Source organism: Schistocerca nitens, chromosome 10 (assembly GCF_023898315.1).
Source record: "Schistocerca nitens isolate TAMUIC-IGC-003100 chromosome 10, iqSchNite1.1, whole genome shotgun sequence".
Taxonomy (NCBI): Eukaryota; Metazoa; Arthropoda; class Insecta; order Orthoptera; family Acrididae; genus Schistocerca; species Schistocerca nitens.
The window spans coordinates 192,477,345-192,494,754 of record NC_064623.1 but is presented as its reverse complement, the minus strand read 5'-3'; the positions used below and the strand labels follow the sequence as shown (position 1 = coordinate 192,494,754).

Here is a 17,410-nt window from a genome sequence, read left to right as displayed (position 1 = left end):
CGTCGTGTAGCTACAGCCACAGCTGCTGACCCTGTCCTTGCTACCGTTTTGCGTTTTGTTGCTACGCAATGGCCCTTGTCAAAGTCACGGATCGGGGATCCGTTGGTTCGCCGATTTTTTGCTCACAAGGAGAGACTTGTATGACGTGGTGTTTTGCTGTTGCGTTCTGATAATGATCAGTCCAGGGTCGTGGTCCCACGTTCGTTACAGTCCTCTGTCTTACAGCTTCTCCACCAAGGACATTGGGGTATAGTGAGAACGAAACAACTTGCTCGTCAGCACTGTACTTGGTTCGGAATCGATGCCGCGATTACGAATATGTGCTCTTCTTGCATGGTGTGTGCCGAACAACAATCAGCACCACCGTGGAAATTCTTTGCTTGGCCAAAAGCCACTTCCCCTTGGCAACGCTTACACATCGATTTTGCTGGTCCATTCTGGAATGCTCGATGGTTGGTTGTGGTAGATTCATTCAGTAATTTTCCTTTTGTGGTCCGGATGTCTTCCACGACGTCATCTGCCACCATCCAAGCGTTATCCGCTATCTTTTGCATTGAAGGTCTTCCACAGACTATTGCTTCCGACAATGGCCCACAATTCATGTCCGCAGAATTTCAGTCATTCTGCAAGGCCAATGGTATTCAACATCTGACGTCCGCGCCGTTTTCGCCACAGTCAAACGGTGCCGCTAAACGTTTGGTCAGGACTTTCGAGTCACAGATGTTGAAAGAGTCGCATTCTCGGGGTGACGCGTTATTGCTCTTTTTGTCCACGTATCGCTCTCAGCCCCGAGATGGTAGCTCGCCAGCTGAGTTGCTTCACGGTCGCCCTCATCGAACCTTGATGTCTTTGCTGCATCCGCCGCATCAGGTTCCTGTGCAGCGGCAGACACCTGCTTTGGCCCCAGGCGACGTTGTCTACTACCGCAACTATCGAGGTTCACGGCGTTGGCTCGCAGGGCGCATTCTTCGCTGCCTCGGCCGCGCTATGTATCTGGTTTTGGGGGCCTCTCGTGCGGTGCGTCGGCATCTCAATCAGCTGCGCCTCTGTCGTCGCACGGGATCTGCCACTCCCTGTCTGCTTTCAGCGACGGTGCCGTCCGGTCAGCGCCCTGGGGACCCATCTACTGGCTCGCCTCATCCCCAGGTGTTACCGACGCTGCCTTCCATTTTGCCTCATGGCGACGCGCCGCCGCCGCCGCCGCCGCCTGTACTCCCGCCGGCGACGCCCGCAGTGGACGCGTCGCTGCAACCGCCGGGCGCCTCCCTGGGTCACGCGCCGCCGATCGCTTTCCGTGACCAGTTGTCCTCCGACTTGGAACTCTCACCCGCTCCAGACCATATGTAGTCTTCGCCCGTCGGGTGCCCCGGCCCGATGGAGGTCGACCCTTCGGCCCCTCCTGTCTCTGTACGGGCGCATACACCGCATGTTGACGTGCCCCCTGGAGCAGGTTTTCAGGCGTTTCCTAGCTCCCCGCGGCCCGAATGGCACGGTGCGGGTGGCACAGCCTCGCCTGTTGTTAGGCTCCCCACCTCGTCGCATACGTCAACATGGGGTCCTCCTCACGGCGGGCGGAAGCCTTATGCCACAACCCTGCGCCGATTTGCGGGGGAGGAATGTGGTGTCACCGCCAGACACCACACTAGCTAGGTGGTAGCCTTTAAATCGGCCGCGGTCCGTTAGTATACGTCGGACCCGCGTGTCGCCACTATCAGTGATTGCAGACCGAGCGCCGCCACACGGCAGGTCTAGAGAGGCTTCCTAGCACTCGCCCAGTGGTACAACCGACTTTCCTAGCGATGGTTCATTGACAAAATACGCTCTCATTTGCCGAGACGATAGTTAGCATAGCCTTCAGCTACGTCATTTGCTACGACCTAGCAAGGCGCCATTACCAGTTACTATTGATACTGAATCATGTACAGTCAAGAGCGACGCTCATCATTAATGGATTAAATTTAAGTATTCCAGCAGCTACGTACGTTTTTTCTACAGTCTAATTTCCTTGTCCTGTTCCAGACCTCACGCCAGCCTGCGTGAGCTAAAACGCGTGCCTTTCGGCTTCCTCTCATACCGGTGTTGGCTCTCCTGCCACCCCACAACAGGAACACTGTTTTAGTTCGTGCTACACTACAAAAGTATCCGGACACCTCGCTGAAAGTGACATACAAGTTCGTGGCGCCATCAGTAACGCTGGAATTCGGTGTGGTGTTGTCCCACCCTTAGCCTTGATGATGGCTTCCACTCTCGCAGGCACACGTTCAATCTGCAAGAAAGGTTTCGTCAGGAATGGGAGTCCATTCTTCATGGAGTGCTGCATTGAAGAGAGGCATCGATGCCGGTCGGTGAGGCCTGGCACGAAGTCAGCGTTCCAAAACATGCCAAAGGTGCTCTATAGGATTCAGGTCAGGACTCTGTGCAGTCCAGTCCATTACACGGATGTTATTGTCCTGTAACGACTCAGTCAGAGGCCGTGCATTATGAACAGGTGCTCGATCGTGTTGAAAGATGCAATCGCCGTCTCCGAATTGCTCTTTAGCACTGGTAGGCAATGTAGACTTTTGCTATGATAGTGCCAACATGGGGTGCAAGCCTCCTCCATCAAAATCACGACCACACCGTAACACCACCGGCTCCGAATTTTACTGTTGGCACCAGACACGCTAGCAGCTGATGTTCACCGGGCATCCGCCATACCCACGCCCTGCCATCGCATCGCCACATTGTGTACCGTGATTCGTCACTCCACTGTTCAGATGTCCAGTGTTTTCGCTGCTTACACCAAGCGAGGCGTCGTTTGGCATTTACCGGCGTGGTGTGTGGCTTGTGAGCAGCCGCTCGACCATGACATCCAAGTGTTCTCAAATCCTGCCTAACTGTCATAGTACTTGCAGTGGATCCTGATGCAGTTTGGAATTCCTGTGTAATGGTCTGGATAGTTGTCTGCCTATTTCACATTACGACCGTCTTCAACTCTCGGCGCTCTCTGTCAGTCAACAGACGAGGTCGACCTGTACGCTTTTGTGCTGTACGTGAAGGACTGTTTCTCAGTTCTCAGGCCCATGTTGCATTCAGAACGAAAAAGGCAATCTAATTTTATAATCTAAATACCTGCTCCACCACATGTAGTGCTTTGAAACAGTCCGATTTATTTAATTCCCCTTCACTATCACATCGGAAACAGCGGACCTAGGGATGTTTAGGAGTGTGGTAATCTCGCGTACGGACGTATGACACAAGTGACACCCTGTCGCCTGAGTACGTTCGAGGTCCCTGAGTTCCGCGGAGCGCCCCATTCTGCTCTCTCACGATATCTAATGACTACTGAGCTCGCTGAAGTGTAGTACCCGGCAGTAGGTGGCAGCAAATGCACTTAATATGAAAAACGTATGTTTTTGGGGGTGTCCGCATACTTTTTACCACATAGTGTAGCTGTATAGGCCGCAATCGTTTTCGCCTGAAGCCGATTGCGCATCGGAGTTGAAACCTTTCGGAAGCGCTGGATTTCCTAGGTTGACTCGACTGTAGAAGTGTCTTAGTAGTGAAGAATAAATACATTAAAACATAGCCGGCCGAAGTGGCCGCGCGGTTCTGGCGCTGCAGTCTGGAACCGCGAGACCGCTGCGGTCGCAGGTTCGAGTCCTGCCTCGGGCATGGATGTGTGTGATGTCCTTAGGTTAGTTAGGTTTAACTAGTTCTAAGTTCTAGGGGACTAATGACCTCAGCAGTTGAGTCCCATAGTGCTCAGAGCCATTTGAACCATTAAAACATAGATGATGTGGCATTTTTCAAGTATTTCGGTGTTTATGACGTTTTTGAGCTTTGTCTTGTACATTGATAGATTTGTGTAGGTATATTGGGCAGCATATGTGGTTACTATCAGCGAAATATGATGCGAATAGATTTGTAGCAAAGATTTAATAAACATCATGCATAAAGCGGCAATTTTTCACGAATCTCAGTGTTTATGACGTCATAGCTCCTGATCTATATGTCATAAAACGATTTAACTTTGAAGGTACATTCAGCAGCATATGTGGAGACAGTTTGTGAAATTTATCGGGATCAGAGTTCGTAGCAGACAAGTAATAATTTAAACGCCATGCACTATGCGGCAGTTTATCACGCTTCTCGTTGTTTATGATGTCGTAGCTCCTGAACTGTGATAGGTAGGTAGTTCTTACCCAAACACTGATTGTTGCGTGACAATAAGGGATGCGTGTACCAAGTATGGTTCAAATCGCTCCGGTGATTTACGAGGAGGTTTGGGACACACACACACGCTTTTCTATAATTGTGTGGATTCTACTTTCAATAGATTGCTCATTCCTTTCGTCAGGTCCTGTAACTTATTCTGTTTAACAGACAGAGGATAGCAACGTTATCAGCAGGTCTTCTCACATATGTCCCTTAACCCAGAATCTTATTTCATTACCTTCATCGCTTCTTCGATATTCTGGATGAAAACTAGAGTACGAAAATGGCATCTCCGACATACGTAATTCTTACTCCGAACCTTTCTCTGTGTCTTTCAAATACATCGTTCTTGTGTATAATGTATATCACCAGTCAATGCATCGTTTACAGTAAAGAAATCAGTATCCACTGTAAAGGAACAAAGTCTACCGACGTGTATTGTGTCGCCCTACACCTGTGTTTGTCCCAGAAAACTTAAGCAAATCGTTCATAAGAGAAAATTTAATGACAGCTGTAACATGTCAAATTTTTCTCATTCAGTATCAAGCATGTGTTTTGTTATTGGACCGTAATGTTCAGTTTCAATTTATGCCAGTTCTGTTTCTTGCAGCCGGCCGGAGTGGCCGAGCGGTTCTAGGCGCTACAGTCTGGAACCGCGCGACCGCTACGATCGCAGGTTCGAATCCTACCTCGGGCATGGATGTGTGTGGTGTCCTTAGGTTAGTTGGGTTTAACTAGTTCTGAGTTCTAGGGGACTGATGACCTCAGAAGTTAAGTCCCATAGTGCTCAGAGCCATTTGAACCCATTTTTTGTTCCTTGCAACATTGTGTAACACGTGTGTTTGCTGCCGAAACAAAGCTGGCTCTTCCATTACGAAATTAACTAGTATTTGCTTGATTAATAATAATAATTACTACTATTATTACTGTTATTATTATTGTTATTGTTATCTGTACGAGTTCTTTTAAGTGATAAGATTTTACAAAGCGAACTTGGAAAGCAATGAAAAAATAGCGCCTAAAATTAAACTCTCCCTGTACTAGGATTTCAATACTCCTGAAACAATCCAATGGAAACAAGAACAAAAAAGGTCATACCTTTTTTATTAGCTCCCTTTGACTTGCGAGCCAGTCATCATATTATGGGGGATGCCATGAATGAATAATAACTGACAATAAAACTTCTACGCAAAAGCTATTTCAGTAGCCAAAATGTAAGCAAGTGAAAAGGACAACGAAAATCATTCATACTTTAAAATTAATTTTCATGCAATTGTCACACACAGAAATGCCAAGAGAGGATTAATCAACAGATCAGTTTACTTGAGTACTCCAATTGTGATCAAATGAGGAATACAATGAACCAAAAAATGATAATAATGTGTATTGCTTCATTCTCATTTTGTTCTCACGAAAGTATTCACGTATGTCACGTCAGTGAACATATGATGATACAAAACATAAACAATTATTTAGTAAACTATCCCTAATACATACTTTTTTAGACAGTAGTTTTGGACGCTTTTTGTAGCACTGGGTGATAGATTTTGTTTCTGTCATCCAAATCACTCTCACGAAAGCAATTGTGTAGCATATTCTGGAAATTAATCTAATTATTGTTGATGATCACAAAAGCATTGGAGTCTAAACGTATAATTACCATGACCGGTATTTTGGTTTAAAGCAAGCAAGGTTGGTTTCGCTTTAAGACTGAGCCACCTCGTCACTTATTGAGACCGGAATTACTTTCCTGTATCCAACCAGAACCCTCTCACAGATGTGCCATTAAAATGTTTCACGGAAGTGCAAATGTAATAACAAAATTCAGAGCAATTATTTGTCAATTCGAATAGATAGTAAGCTGTCGTAGAAAGCTCATGTTCAGGATCTTGTTCAGAAACCAAATGCTGCTTTATTTACCATTATAACAGTATCTGAAATAAGTGACAGCTCAACACGAAAAGTAGTCTACTTCGCATATTTTCATACGCTTATGTCGTATGGTATTATCTTTTGGGGTAATTCTTCTGGTTCAAAAAGGGTATTTTTGGCTCAAAAACGGGCTGTCCGAGCTATATTTGGTGTAAGTTCGAGGACCTCTTCCCAAGAGTTAGCAGCTTTCACTCAGTTAATACTAGGCAGAAATCAAATCTGCATGTGGAATGCACTTCCTTGACTCTTGTGCAGAGAGGAGTGCAGTATTCGGCTGCATCCATTTTCAATAAGCTACCACAAGAACTCAAAAATCTTAGCAGTAGCCCAAACACTTTTAAGTCCAAACTGAAGAGTTTCCTAATGGCTCACTCCTTCTATTCTGTCGAGGAGCTCCTGGAAGAGCTAAAACATTAAGCAAATTCCAGTGTTACATTGTTGATTTTCTTTATTTAAACTTACGACTTGTCGTCTGAATATGTTTTTTTTATATTTCATTTTATCTGTTTCTACTATCGTGTTATAATTTCATGTATTGACTCGTTCCATGACCATGGAGACTTCTTCTTAATTTGGTCCCACGGAACAATAAATAAATAAATAAAATAAAATAAATAAAAAAGTCAAGTTACAGCTAGTTTTGAGAGCAAGTCAACTTGATAGTGCTTTCGGGACAAGTGTAGCAGCATTTCCAAACGGTTAAGTTTGTAAACTATTTGCGTGCCGTCCTCAACTGACAAATCTAGCGCAGCACTAGATGGCAATGGAGTAGGCAGGGCTCCATACCTCTGTCGCTACTTTCCAGAACCTCACTGGTTAAAGCATATGATGCATGGCGCTGTACAAAACCTGCGCTGAGCAACTGTGGTGCACCACGGCCCATACACGACAAGGGTGAGCGACGACTGCAGAGATGTCTATGGGCTGACGGACGTGCAACTGTTGAGCAACTGACCCCCCAGGCGAACCTGGGAGCTACCAAAGGTGTCACCTCAAAGACCGATCAGCGAACGTTGCTGCTTATGGGTGTCTGCAGCTAGTGTCTACTTCGCACACCTATGCTGACTGCTGTTCGTCGATTGCAAATACTTAAATCCGTAAGCCAGTACCGCAACTGCTGAGGGTCAACAGCTTGCCTTTCCAGATGAATCACGTTTTATGCTCCATGGAACAGACGGCAGTTGACCTGTAGACCCTGAAAGGTCTGAAGGTAAAGAACCTGCAACAATCGACGGAAGGATCCAGACTGCAGGAGGGAGCTTAATGGTCTGGAGAAGGTTTTCGTTGTATTCCCTGGTGATCTCGTCATCGTGGAAAGCGGACTGGATCAACTCATGTATTTATCTGCCTTTGGGGACCATATCAACCACGACATGCTCTTTCTTTTTCCACTGCATAATGGCAGCTACCAGCAGGACAAAGTGACGTGATACACAAATCGTAGTGTAAGTGCGTGATTCGAGACTCCCCTGGTCACCAAACTCCCCGGATTTAAACCCAATCGAGCGTCTGTGGGACCGCCTCGATTGCGCTGTCGTGGCTTGGATCCTCAGCTGAGAAACCTGGCGCAGTTGGCCAAGACCCCGGAGTCGGTTTGGCTGCACATCCCTTCCAGAACCTGTCTTCCTGCACTTATCGCAGCGGCCGGCACTGTAAAAGATGGTTATTCAGGCTCTTGACGTGTGGTCGCATTAGAGTGAGTGGGCAGTGTATTATCAGTATTTTAACAAGGTTAGCTCGTGGAAAAGGCAGGAAATGTGCGCACAGTGAAAGAGGAAGGGTGTCTATATCATGTTAAAAGTAACAATTGCGAAAATAAAACGAAGCGTAGTTGCATGAGTAGAACTAAAAATGATAATGAGTTTAATGAGTTCATTAGTGCTAACGCTGGCAACGGCCTTGCCGCAGTGGATACACCGGTTCCAGTGAGATCACCGAAGTTAAGCGCTGTCGGGCGTGGCCGGCACTTGAATGGGTGACCATCCAGGATGCCATGCACTGTTGCCATTTGTCGGCGTGCACTCAGCCTCGTGATCCCAATTGAGGAGCTACTCGACCGAATAGTAGCGGCTCCGGTCAATGAAAACCATCATAACGACAGGGAGAGCGGTGTGCTGACCGCATGGCATCCTCAACTGAGGATGACGCGGCGGTCGGATGGTCACGATGGGCCACTTGTGGCCTGCAGACGGAATGCAGTGCTAACGCTAATTATGTAAACATATTCTATAAATTGACTCTTTCCACATCATTTCGATAAAAGAATCGTTAAAATGATGTATGGAACATTTTAAGTAACTGAGAGGAGGAGGAGGAGGAGGAGGAGGAGGAGGAAGAAAATTGAATAACGATTTGGGGGATAAGTTGTTCGGAAGAACTGAAGGTGACAAGGAGAACATGAAGGAGAAGACAACACAACGGGTAGAATATAAAAGAAAGTAGAAGAAGGACAAGAAGGGCAAGTAACGATAACTAGAAAATAAAGAAGTGGAAGCTGATGACAAAGACGAAGAGGAGTGGAAGAACATGAAAAACAGTAGAAAAAAGAGGAGATAAAGAAGAAGTAAAAGGCTAAGAACATCAGTAGCCCTAGAGAAAGAAACATTAGAAGGACTGTAACAAGGATTATAAGAAAGACTACAGAAACGGCAGTAGTTCCATGTTTATTGTATTGCTTTGCTTCCATGAGTGGCAGAAATGGAAAAGTAAACGTGCTACGTACACATAAAGACTCTACATCTACATATCTACATACATACTCCGCAATCCGCCATTCGGTGCATGGCGGAGGGTACCTCGTACCACAACTAGCATCATCTCTCCCTGTTCCACTCCCAAACACAACGAGGGAAAAATGAATGCCTATATGCCTCTGTACGAGACCTAATCTCTCTTATCTTATCTTTGTGGTCTTTCCGCGAAATATAAGTTGGCGGCAGTAAAATTGTACTGCAGTCAGCCTCAAATGCTGGTTCTCTAAATTTCCTCAGTAGCGATTCACGAAAAGAACGCCTCCTTTCCACTAGAGACTCCCACCCGAGTTCCTGAAGCATTTCCGTAACACTCTCGTGATGATCAAACCTACCAGTAACAAATCTAGCAGCCCGCCTCTGAATTGCTTCTATATCCTCCCTCAATCCGACCTGATAGGGATCCCAAACGCTCGAGCAGTACTCAAGCATAGGTCGTATTAGTGTTTTATAAGCGGTCTCCTTCACAAATGAACCACATCTTCGCAAAATTTTACTAATGAACCGAAGACGACTATCCGCCTTCCCCTCAACTGGTATTACATGCTTGTGCCACTTCATATCGCTCTGCAACGTTACGCCCAAATATTTAATCGACGTAACTGTGTCAAGCGCTACACTACTAATGGAGTACTCAAACATTACGGGATTCTTTTTCTTATTCATCTGCATTAATTTACATTTATCTATATTTAGAGTTAGCTGCCATTCTTTACACCAATCACAAATCCTGTCCAAGTTATCTTGTATCCTCCCACAGTCACTCAACGACGACACCTTCCCGTACACCACAGCATCATCAGCAAAGAGCCGCACATCGCTATCCACCCGATCCACCAGATGATAACCTCACCTCCGATGAACACTGATCGTCGAGGACAACGTACTGGGTTCTATTACTTAAGAAGTCTTCGAGCCACTCACATGTTTAGGAACCAATCCCATATGCTCGTACCTTAGTTAGGAGTCTGCAGTGGGGCACCGAGTCAAACACTTTGCGGACGTCAAGGAATATGGCATCCGTCTGATACCCTTCATCCATGGTTCGCAAGATATCATGTGAAAAAAGGGCGAGCTGCTTTTCGCAGGAGCGATGCTTTCTAAAGCCGTGCTGATGCATGGACAGCAACTTCTCTGTCTCAAGGAAATTCATTACATTCGTACTGAGCATATGTTCGAGAATCCTGCAACAAACCGATGTTAAGGATATTGGTCTGTAATTTTGAGGATCTGTCCTTCTACCCTTCTTATATACAGGCGTCACCTGCGCTTTTTTCCAGTCGCTTGGGCAAGAGATTCGCGATAAATGCAAGCTAAGTAAGGAGCCAATGCAGTAGAGTACTCTCTGCAGGTGCCCTGTAGATACTCCTGGAGCTATCGCAGAACTTTGCAGATGGTCCCCGTTATTGGATTTCACGTGCAAACCAAGTGTGGCGCTGCGGTGGGTTGGCTGACATCCGATGCTCTGCGACGGCGGGCCATCGAACGGCCGAGGAACCGGTAGTCACGGGATACGCTCCGGCCCAGCTCCCGTCTTTCCTTCCTGTCGCGGTGACTCCGGCGCCCACACTTCCTTCCTTCCTTCCGCCCGTATATAATGCGGGCCGCGAGCGAATCTCCTCAGAGGCGGCGCAGCCATGGCTTCCGGAGATTCGCAGGTCTTCTCCGTCCTGAAGGTAGGCACGCCACGCCACTCCACCTGCTGATCACCATTTTGGCTACCCTCATTAACTGTGCTAATTGTTACTTTTAACATTGTACAAACACTGCTCCTATTTCACTGGGTCCATTAACCACAGAGTCACCAAAATGGTTCAAATGGCTCTGAGCACTTTGCGACTTAACTTCTGAGGTCATCAGTCGCATAGAACTTAGAACTAATTAAACCTAACTAACCTAAGGACATCACACACATCCATGCCCGAGGCAGGATTCGAACCTGCGACCGTAGCGGTCGCTCGGTTCCAGACTGTAGCGCCTAGAACTGCACGGCCACTCCGGCCAGTGCAGAGTCACCAAACACGGACAAAAATTGCGCGTACATGATTATTTCATTAATATATCAAAACAAATAACCTATGTTTATGGGCCTTTTCTATTTTTCTTTCACTTTATAAAATACTATACTGCACATTTACGTGGTTAAAATTTTAAAAACTGGAGACACAAAATACAGCTTTTATGCTCAAGGACATATTTTGCACTGGGTTGGTACCTTCTGTGATCATAATTCGAACTATGTCTAAATTTCCAGAATGAGATTTTCACTCTGCACCGGAGTGTGCACTGATACGAAACTTCCTGGCAGATTAAAACTGTGTGGCGTACCGAGACTCGAACTCGGGACCTTTGCCTTTCGCGGGCAAGTGATCTACAAGTGGTAGAGCACTTGCCCGCGAAAGGCAAAGGCCCCGAGTTCGAGTCTCGATCCGGCACACAGTTTTAATCTGCCAGGAAGTTTTATGTCTAAATTTCATTTTGCAACCTTGGCATGCAGTAATTGCAATAATTCATTCAGAAGACTGCTGTTATTCAAGTAAATTTATGACTACTTTTTTATTACCTTTATGTACCATCTCCAATTGATTATTCATACACACATATTCATACACACAAACATCTCCGGATGTAGAGTTTGTCGCCATCTACGTAACAATCATTCAGAATCAATTATTTTGTATGCATGGAGTAAAGGTCATCTATAAATGACAGTATTCTTTCCAATTGAAGAGTGTTTCTTGACAGTTTTCAATACACTGTAATTTATATTTGCGCAAGTGATTTATTTCTCTTTCCGAAACTTTACCTCAAGGGCAAAAATGTATTATTCAGCTAAAATGGATCAAAGAGTGAGTAGAAACTTTGGAAAGCCTGTATATTCAAGCACGAACTTCATGTTTCTGGTTTAAATCAGCTTTCGTTGCCAAGTTTTGTCCAATGTTGCTTGTTATACTTTTTACCGGAGAAAACAGTATATTTACTTGTACATTTTTGGCCGCTCTATATTTTCCAAACATTACGATTGTACTTATAACGTCACTGAGCACTTCTGAACCGATCTCGCAGTGGGAAATAAATACATATTGCAAGATTTGTAGCCATGAGCAAATTTTGGCCTTAATTGGTGCTCCATGTAACCTACAGTAACTTGGTGTTCCTAGGGGTAATACGGACATTTGTTCACTTGTCCACGTGCCAGTCAAGTTGTTCTGTCTGCAGTATACAGAACTGCGAGGGAATCAGCCAGTAACGTTGAATTCAATCTTGGTCTTCACTGATTTTTGTTCTCTGGCACGTCCATAAGATGGAAAAAAACTCACTCCTGACCGTATGCTGCTCTTGTTTACACATACAATCTAATATTCCAATCTTCTGTCTAATTAATAAGAATATCATCTAGCCTTTCTAACAACTCAAGTGAATAAATATACATTTGTAGAAAACCAGACGGAAACTGTCAGCCTTTCACTTCTCTTTCCACTACGTTACAGTTGACAGGCGTCATTTAAAACTAGTCTTTTATCTTACGATGCCCTAAAGCAGTCGTAGTCAACCTGATCCCTACCGTCTACCGTCTACTAACCGTGGATCGTAAGTGGTAGGGAGCTTAAAAACGTTTTTATAAGTTTTTTCAGAAAAATTGTGACAAAGTATTTGGTAAGTATTATTACTACATGTCAAACTACGTTCCATTAGGAATGAGGAATCCACTCAACGACTGTGATTTAACTTTTAAAGTGATGGAGCACAGCAACCAGTTGTCCGTTCCTTTCAGGCTTTATTAAAGCAAAACTAGATTTCGGCTATTCCCTAGCCCTTATCGGTGCTGAAACACGTATGTATTCAGAACCAGCGATGGCGAGGCATGACAGAATGTCTGACCAGAGAGTTGTTTATCGTTGGTAGTCTGCGCTTGACCGCGCGAGAGTTCAGTTGCGAGTTAGCAGTTGCGAGTTAGCAGTTGCGAGTTGGGCTCAGTTGCGAGTTGCGAGTCGGAGTTGTGTGTGAGGAGTCGGCGGCCGTCGACATGGGTCTCTGGTCAAGATTCCGGACAAGGTATATTGTTAAGTAAGGTAATGAAGCAGCATTGCGTACATCAGATAATGTAATGTATGTTAATTGTAATTAATTTGTTCAAGAAATGCCCCAAAAATAATTTTGTTTTCAAAGCAATCGTTTTTAAGAAAAGAATCATTTCAATTGAAACAATATTTCCTATGCCTTTCCTCCCAGAATCAATTTATTAGATTAATTATTGCACAGGGCCTAAGGTCAGCGATGCTGCCCTATTATTGTGGGTTTAAGGATTAATCTTCATTTCTCAATTTTTGTGTTGAGTTTACATTGGGCCATTATTTTTTCAATATTTTTGTAGCGAAGTCATTTACATTATTTACGGAAAAATTACTGTCATTTACATTTTTTGCGAGAAGGTTACAGTGCACTATTTCATAGTTTCAATACACGTCCTAATACGTCAGTCCCCTGCCGTTCGGGCTTCTGTCACAGTTGAGTCTTGAATGAAATGTCACAGAACCCCGAATAGAAGGGGTCTGACATACTAGTACATGTATGTAAACTACGAAATAGGGCATTGATATGGGTAGGCGTTAGCTGAAACCTATATTTACTTTAATAAAGCCTGAAAGGAAAGGTCGACTGATTGCTGTGCTCCATCATTCTGAAGGATATTATTACTCTGAGGCGCCAAAGAAACTGTTATAGACACGCGTATTCAAATACAGAGACAGGCAGAATACGACGCTGCGGTCGGCAACGCCTATACAATACAACAAGTGTCTGGCGCAGTTGTTACATCGGTAACTGCTGCCACAATGTCAGATTATCAGGATTTAAGTGAGTTTGAACGTGGTGTTATAGTCGGCGCACGAGCAATGCGCCACAGTAAATCAGAGGTAGCACTGAACTGGGGATTTTCCCGTGAGACCATTTCACGAGCGTACCGTGAATATCAGGAATCAGACAGAATGTCAAAACTTCGACATCGCTGCGGCCGGAAAAACATCCTGCAAGGACGGGACCAACGACGACTAAAGAGAATCATTCAACGTGACAGAAGTGCAATCCATCAACAAATTGCTGCAGATTTCAATGCTGGGCCATCAACAAGTGTCAGCGTTCGAACCGTACAACGAAATTTCATCGATATGGCTTTCGGAATCCGAAGACCCACTCGTGTATGCTTGATGAGTGCACGACACAAGGCTTTACGCCTCGCCTGGGCCCGTCAACACCGAGTGTTGATGGCTGGAAACATGTTGCCTGGTCGAACGAGTCACGTTTCAAATTGTATCGAGCCGATGGACGTGTACGGGTATGGAGACAACCTCATGAATTCATGGACCCTGCATGTCAGCAGGGGACTGTTCAAGCTGGTGGAGGCTCCGTAATGGTGTGGGGCGTGTGCGTTTGGAGTGACATGGGACCCCTGATACGTCTAGATAGTACTCTGACAGGTGACACGTACGTACGCATCCTGTCTGATCACCTGCATCCATTCATATCTACTGTTCATTACGACGGACTTCAGCAATTCCAGCAGGACAATGGGCAGCCCACACGTCCAGAATTGCTGCAGAGAGACTCCAGGAACACTCTTCTGAGTTCAAACTCTTCCGCTGGGCACCAAACTCCCCAGACATGAACACACCTAGCAGCGTGCTGTTCAGAAGAGATCTCCACCACATCGTACTCTCACGGATTTATGGACAGTCGTTCAGGATTCATGGTGTTATTACTCTCCAGCACTACTTTAGAGAGTCCATGACACGTCGTGTTGGGGCACTTCTGCGGGCTCGCTGCGGCTCTACACGATATTAAGCAGGTGTACCTGTTTGCCTCTCCAGTGTATACCGCATGCTTTAACTCTGCTGCATCCGTACTACAATATAAAGACAAGTCGTTTTTTAACATTGTTACAAAAAAAAGTCCCGAAAACTGTTTGACAGATTTAGTTCAGATTTATACTCGATATTGTAGTGAATATTCAGACGGACAAAGCACAGGTTTTCTGTTACGTGCGACTGCGATAGGGAAAACATAGTGCTGAGCTGCGAAAATGTGCGGTTTCGTATGCTTTCTCGGAGTCAGTTTCAGGTACGATAGCAGGACACGTAAACCACTAGACAAAGTTTTTGTCCCCTGTATGTTCTTTCTTCTTATATGTTTACGAACAAAAACTGTATATAGGAAATGTGTAGTTTCGCTTCCTTCCTCGCCGTCGGTTTCACAGAAAAGAGGAATGCTGTATTTATGGCTAATCGGCATAATTAGATTGGTACTTCGAAATCTGTATCGCAAAATGGCTTCAAATGGCTCTGAGCACTATGGGACTTAACTTCTGAGGTCATCAGTCCCCTAGAACTTAGAACTACTTAAACCTAACTAACCTAAGGACATCACACACATCGATTCCCGAGGCAGGATTCGAACCTGCGACCGTAAGCAGTCGCGCGGTTCCGTACTGCAGCGCCTAGAACCGCTCGGCCACCGCGGCCGGCCATCTGTATTGTCCGAAGCTTTCCATTCGCAGATGAAAATTATGCGAAATACTGTCACTAAAGCTAGTATCCTTATCCTCACGGATTTAGCGACAGAAGAGGTGTCTCTCGTATCCTGCATACAAATGATTCCAAGCGATTTTCTCGTGCATTTTAAGCGACTTCAAGTCCCAATCAAGGTTTTGTTTGACATAACAATAAAGAAGGACAGAGAGGGGGCGATGGACACAGAGAGGCGAGGAAGAAATGGATAAACGGAGGGGGCTACGAAGAGATGGACAGAGATGGCGGAGTAGATTACACATCCGCTTCCCATATATACAGGGAGAACATTAATAAAACCGACACACTGCAGAAACGGATTCCTGACTGGGAATGGAGGAAAAAAGATCCTATGAAGGTGCGTCGGGAAATGCAGCGTTGCCACGGTAGATAGGGCTGAGGAATGAAGTTCTTCTGACCACGTGCCGTCCTTGTGTGTTGCTGGCTGTATAACTGACGCAACATAGTGTAAGCAGCTGAAAGGTCCGATATTCACGGCGGGAACAAGCCGAAAAAATGAAATGCAAATGAGCGTACGGCATTGTGGGCCGGGAGTCCTCCATTCGGGGAACGTATTTTGTACGTATTTTGTCTTTGATAAATTTATTAATAGTGCATAACACTGATTCATTCTGACAGCGTGTTAATTCTGAAAATATTGGCTGTTCCAGTTTACGACATTATTCACATATTTCGACATTCTCCTGACAAATGATCAGAGTAGTATGTATTATATTCAAATGTTTTATGTTTTTATGCTATATTTTCTGACAAGTTCCACACCCACGAGAATCAACCCAATTTTTGGGTCTATGGAACGAAAACTGAATCTAATCTAATCTAAAAATCATGCTTCAAAACTTTTGTAAGTGTTGAAAGGTGGCTACACTGAGCCACAGCGCCAGAGATCGCGCTAGAGAGTATTGTTCTGCCGCCTCCACTGGCAGTGATTATTGAGAACTCGTAGTGGGCAGTGCTTGGGGAGAGCTCGTGGTAGTCAGTGCTTGTTAAGAACTCGTAGCAGAGAGTGTTTGTTGAGATGTGCTAGTAGAGAGTGCTTGCTGAGATGTGATACTGAAAAGTTCTTGTCGAGATGTGATAATAGCGAGTCGGTGTGGAGATATATTGTAATGATTAGAGTGATTTTGGTCAATATATGAAGGTAACGAAACTTGATTTATTTTTCATTATTTCCATGTTTTAAATAATGCGTCATTACAGGTTCAGTCAACAAAGCATCTTGCTTGTGTTCTTGTATTAGAGTGTAATTCTGGTTTTCTTGAGTAATTATGGTATTTTTATTTTCTTTAATTAATTCAGTATAAATGATATTTAAAATTTCTTGTGTTATTGAAGAAGAACCGTGCCAGATGCGTACGTTGAGTCATACTTCCACACACAGAACAGTTACACTTGTGCTTTGGTTTCGTAGGTTTTATAGTTGCTGGGGACTTAATTAATTAATTGTGTTAATGAAAATTTCCATTTCATTCTTTGTTATTGTTCTATGCAGTCAGATAGCGTAATAATACTAGTCAGGGCCAACCGTTACGAGACTTCGTAACCGAACAGACAGCTACTAAAGCAAAAAATTAAAATTATTTGCATTTTTTTTAATTAAGCCCCCATGCACGTGGCGACCCTGAATCTAAAACTGCAGTGAACTTATTCTTACCCACACATACTTCAATAACAGGATGTAAAAATGCGTCTACATTATTTTCCTTTTCGCCTAGCAAAATGTCTCTCATGTCTTCCAGGCGTACGTAGTGTAAAGTTGTAGTGTCATTACTTTCTGAACCGTCTATATTGCTGCCAGAAGCCGAAGCTGCAAGTCATGGTCGATTGTTTGCGTCACGTCTTTGATTATTCCCGTCATTTCGCGGATCAATTTCTACTATTTCCACTTGTCTCTCTGAATTTCTGTCACGCGGAGGATGCCAATTAGGTCCTTCCTGTCTGTTAGAT

General features: G+C 44.8%; 1 protein-coding gene and 1 pseudogene across 1 annotated transcript in view; both read left to right on the top strand.

Annotated features, from left to right (window-relative positions):
* The first annotated feature begins 8,018 nt into the window (after positions 1-8,018).
* Positions 8,019-8,136, top strand: LOC126210973 (5S ribosomal RNA; annotated as a pseudogene).
* A 2,380-nt stretch (positions 8,137-10,516) lies between these two features.
* The window catches only part of LOC126209989 (mucin-5AC-like), a 35,589-nt gene continuing 28,695 nt past the window's right edge, over positions 10,517-17,410 (top strand). Inside the window, exon 1 of the mRNA XM_049939098.1 lies at positions 10,517-10,555. Within this exon, the coding sequence (XP_049795055.1) occupies positions 10,517-10,555 (39 nt within the window). The remainder of the gene's footprint in view (positions 10,556-17,410) is intronic.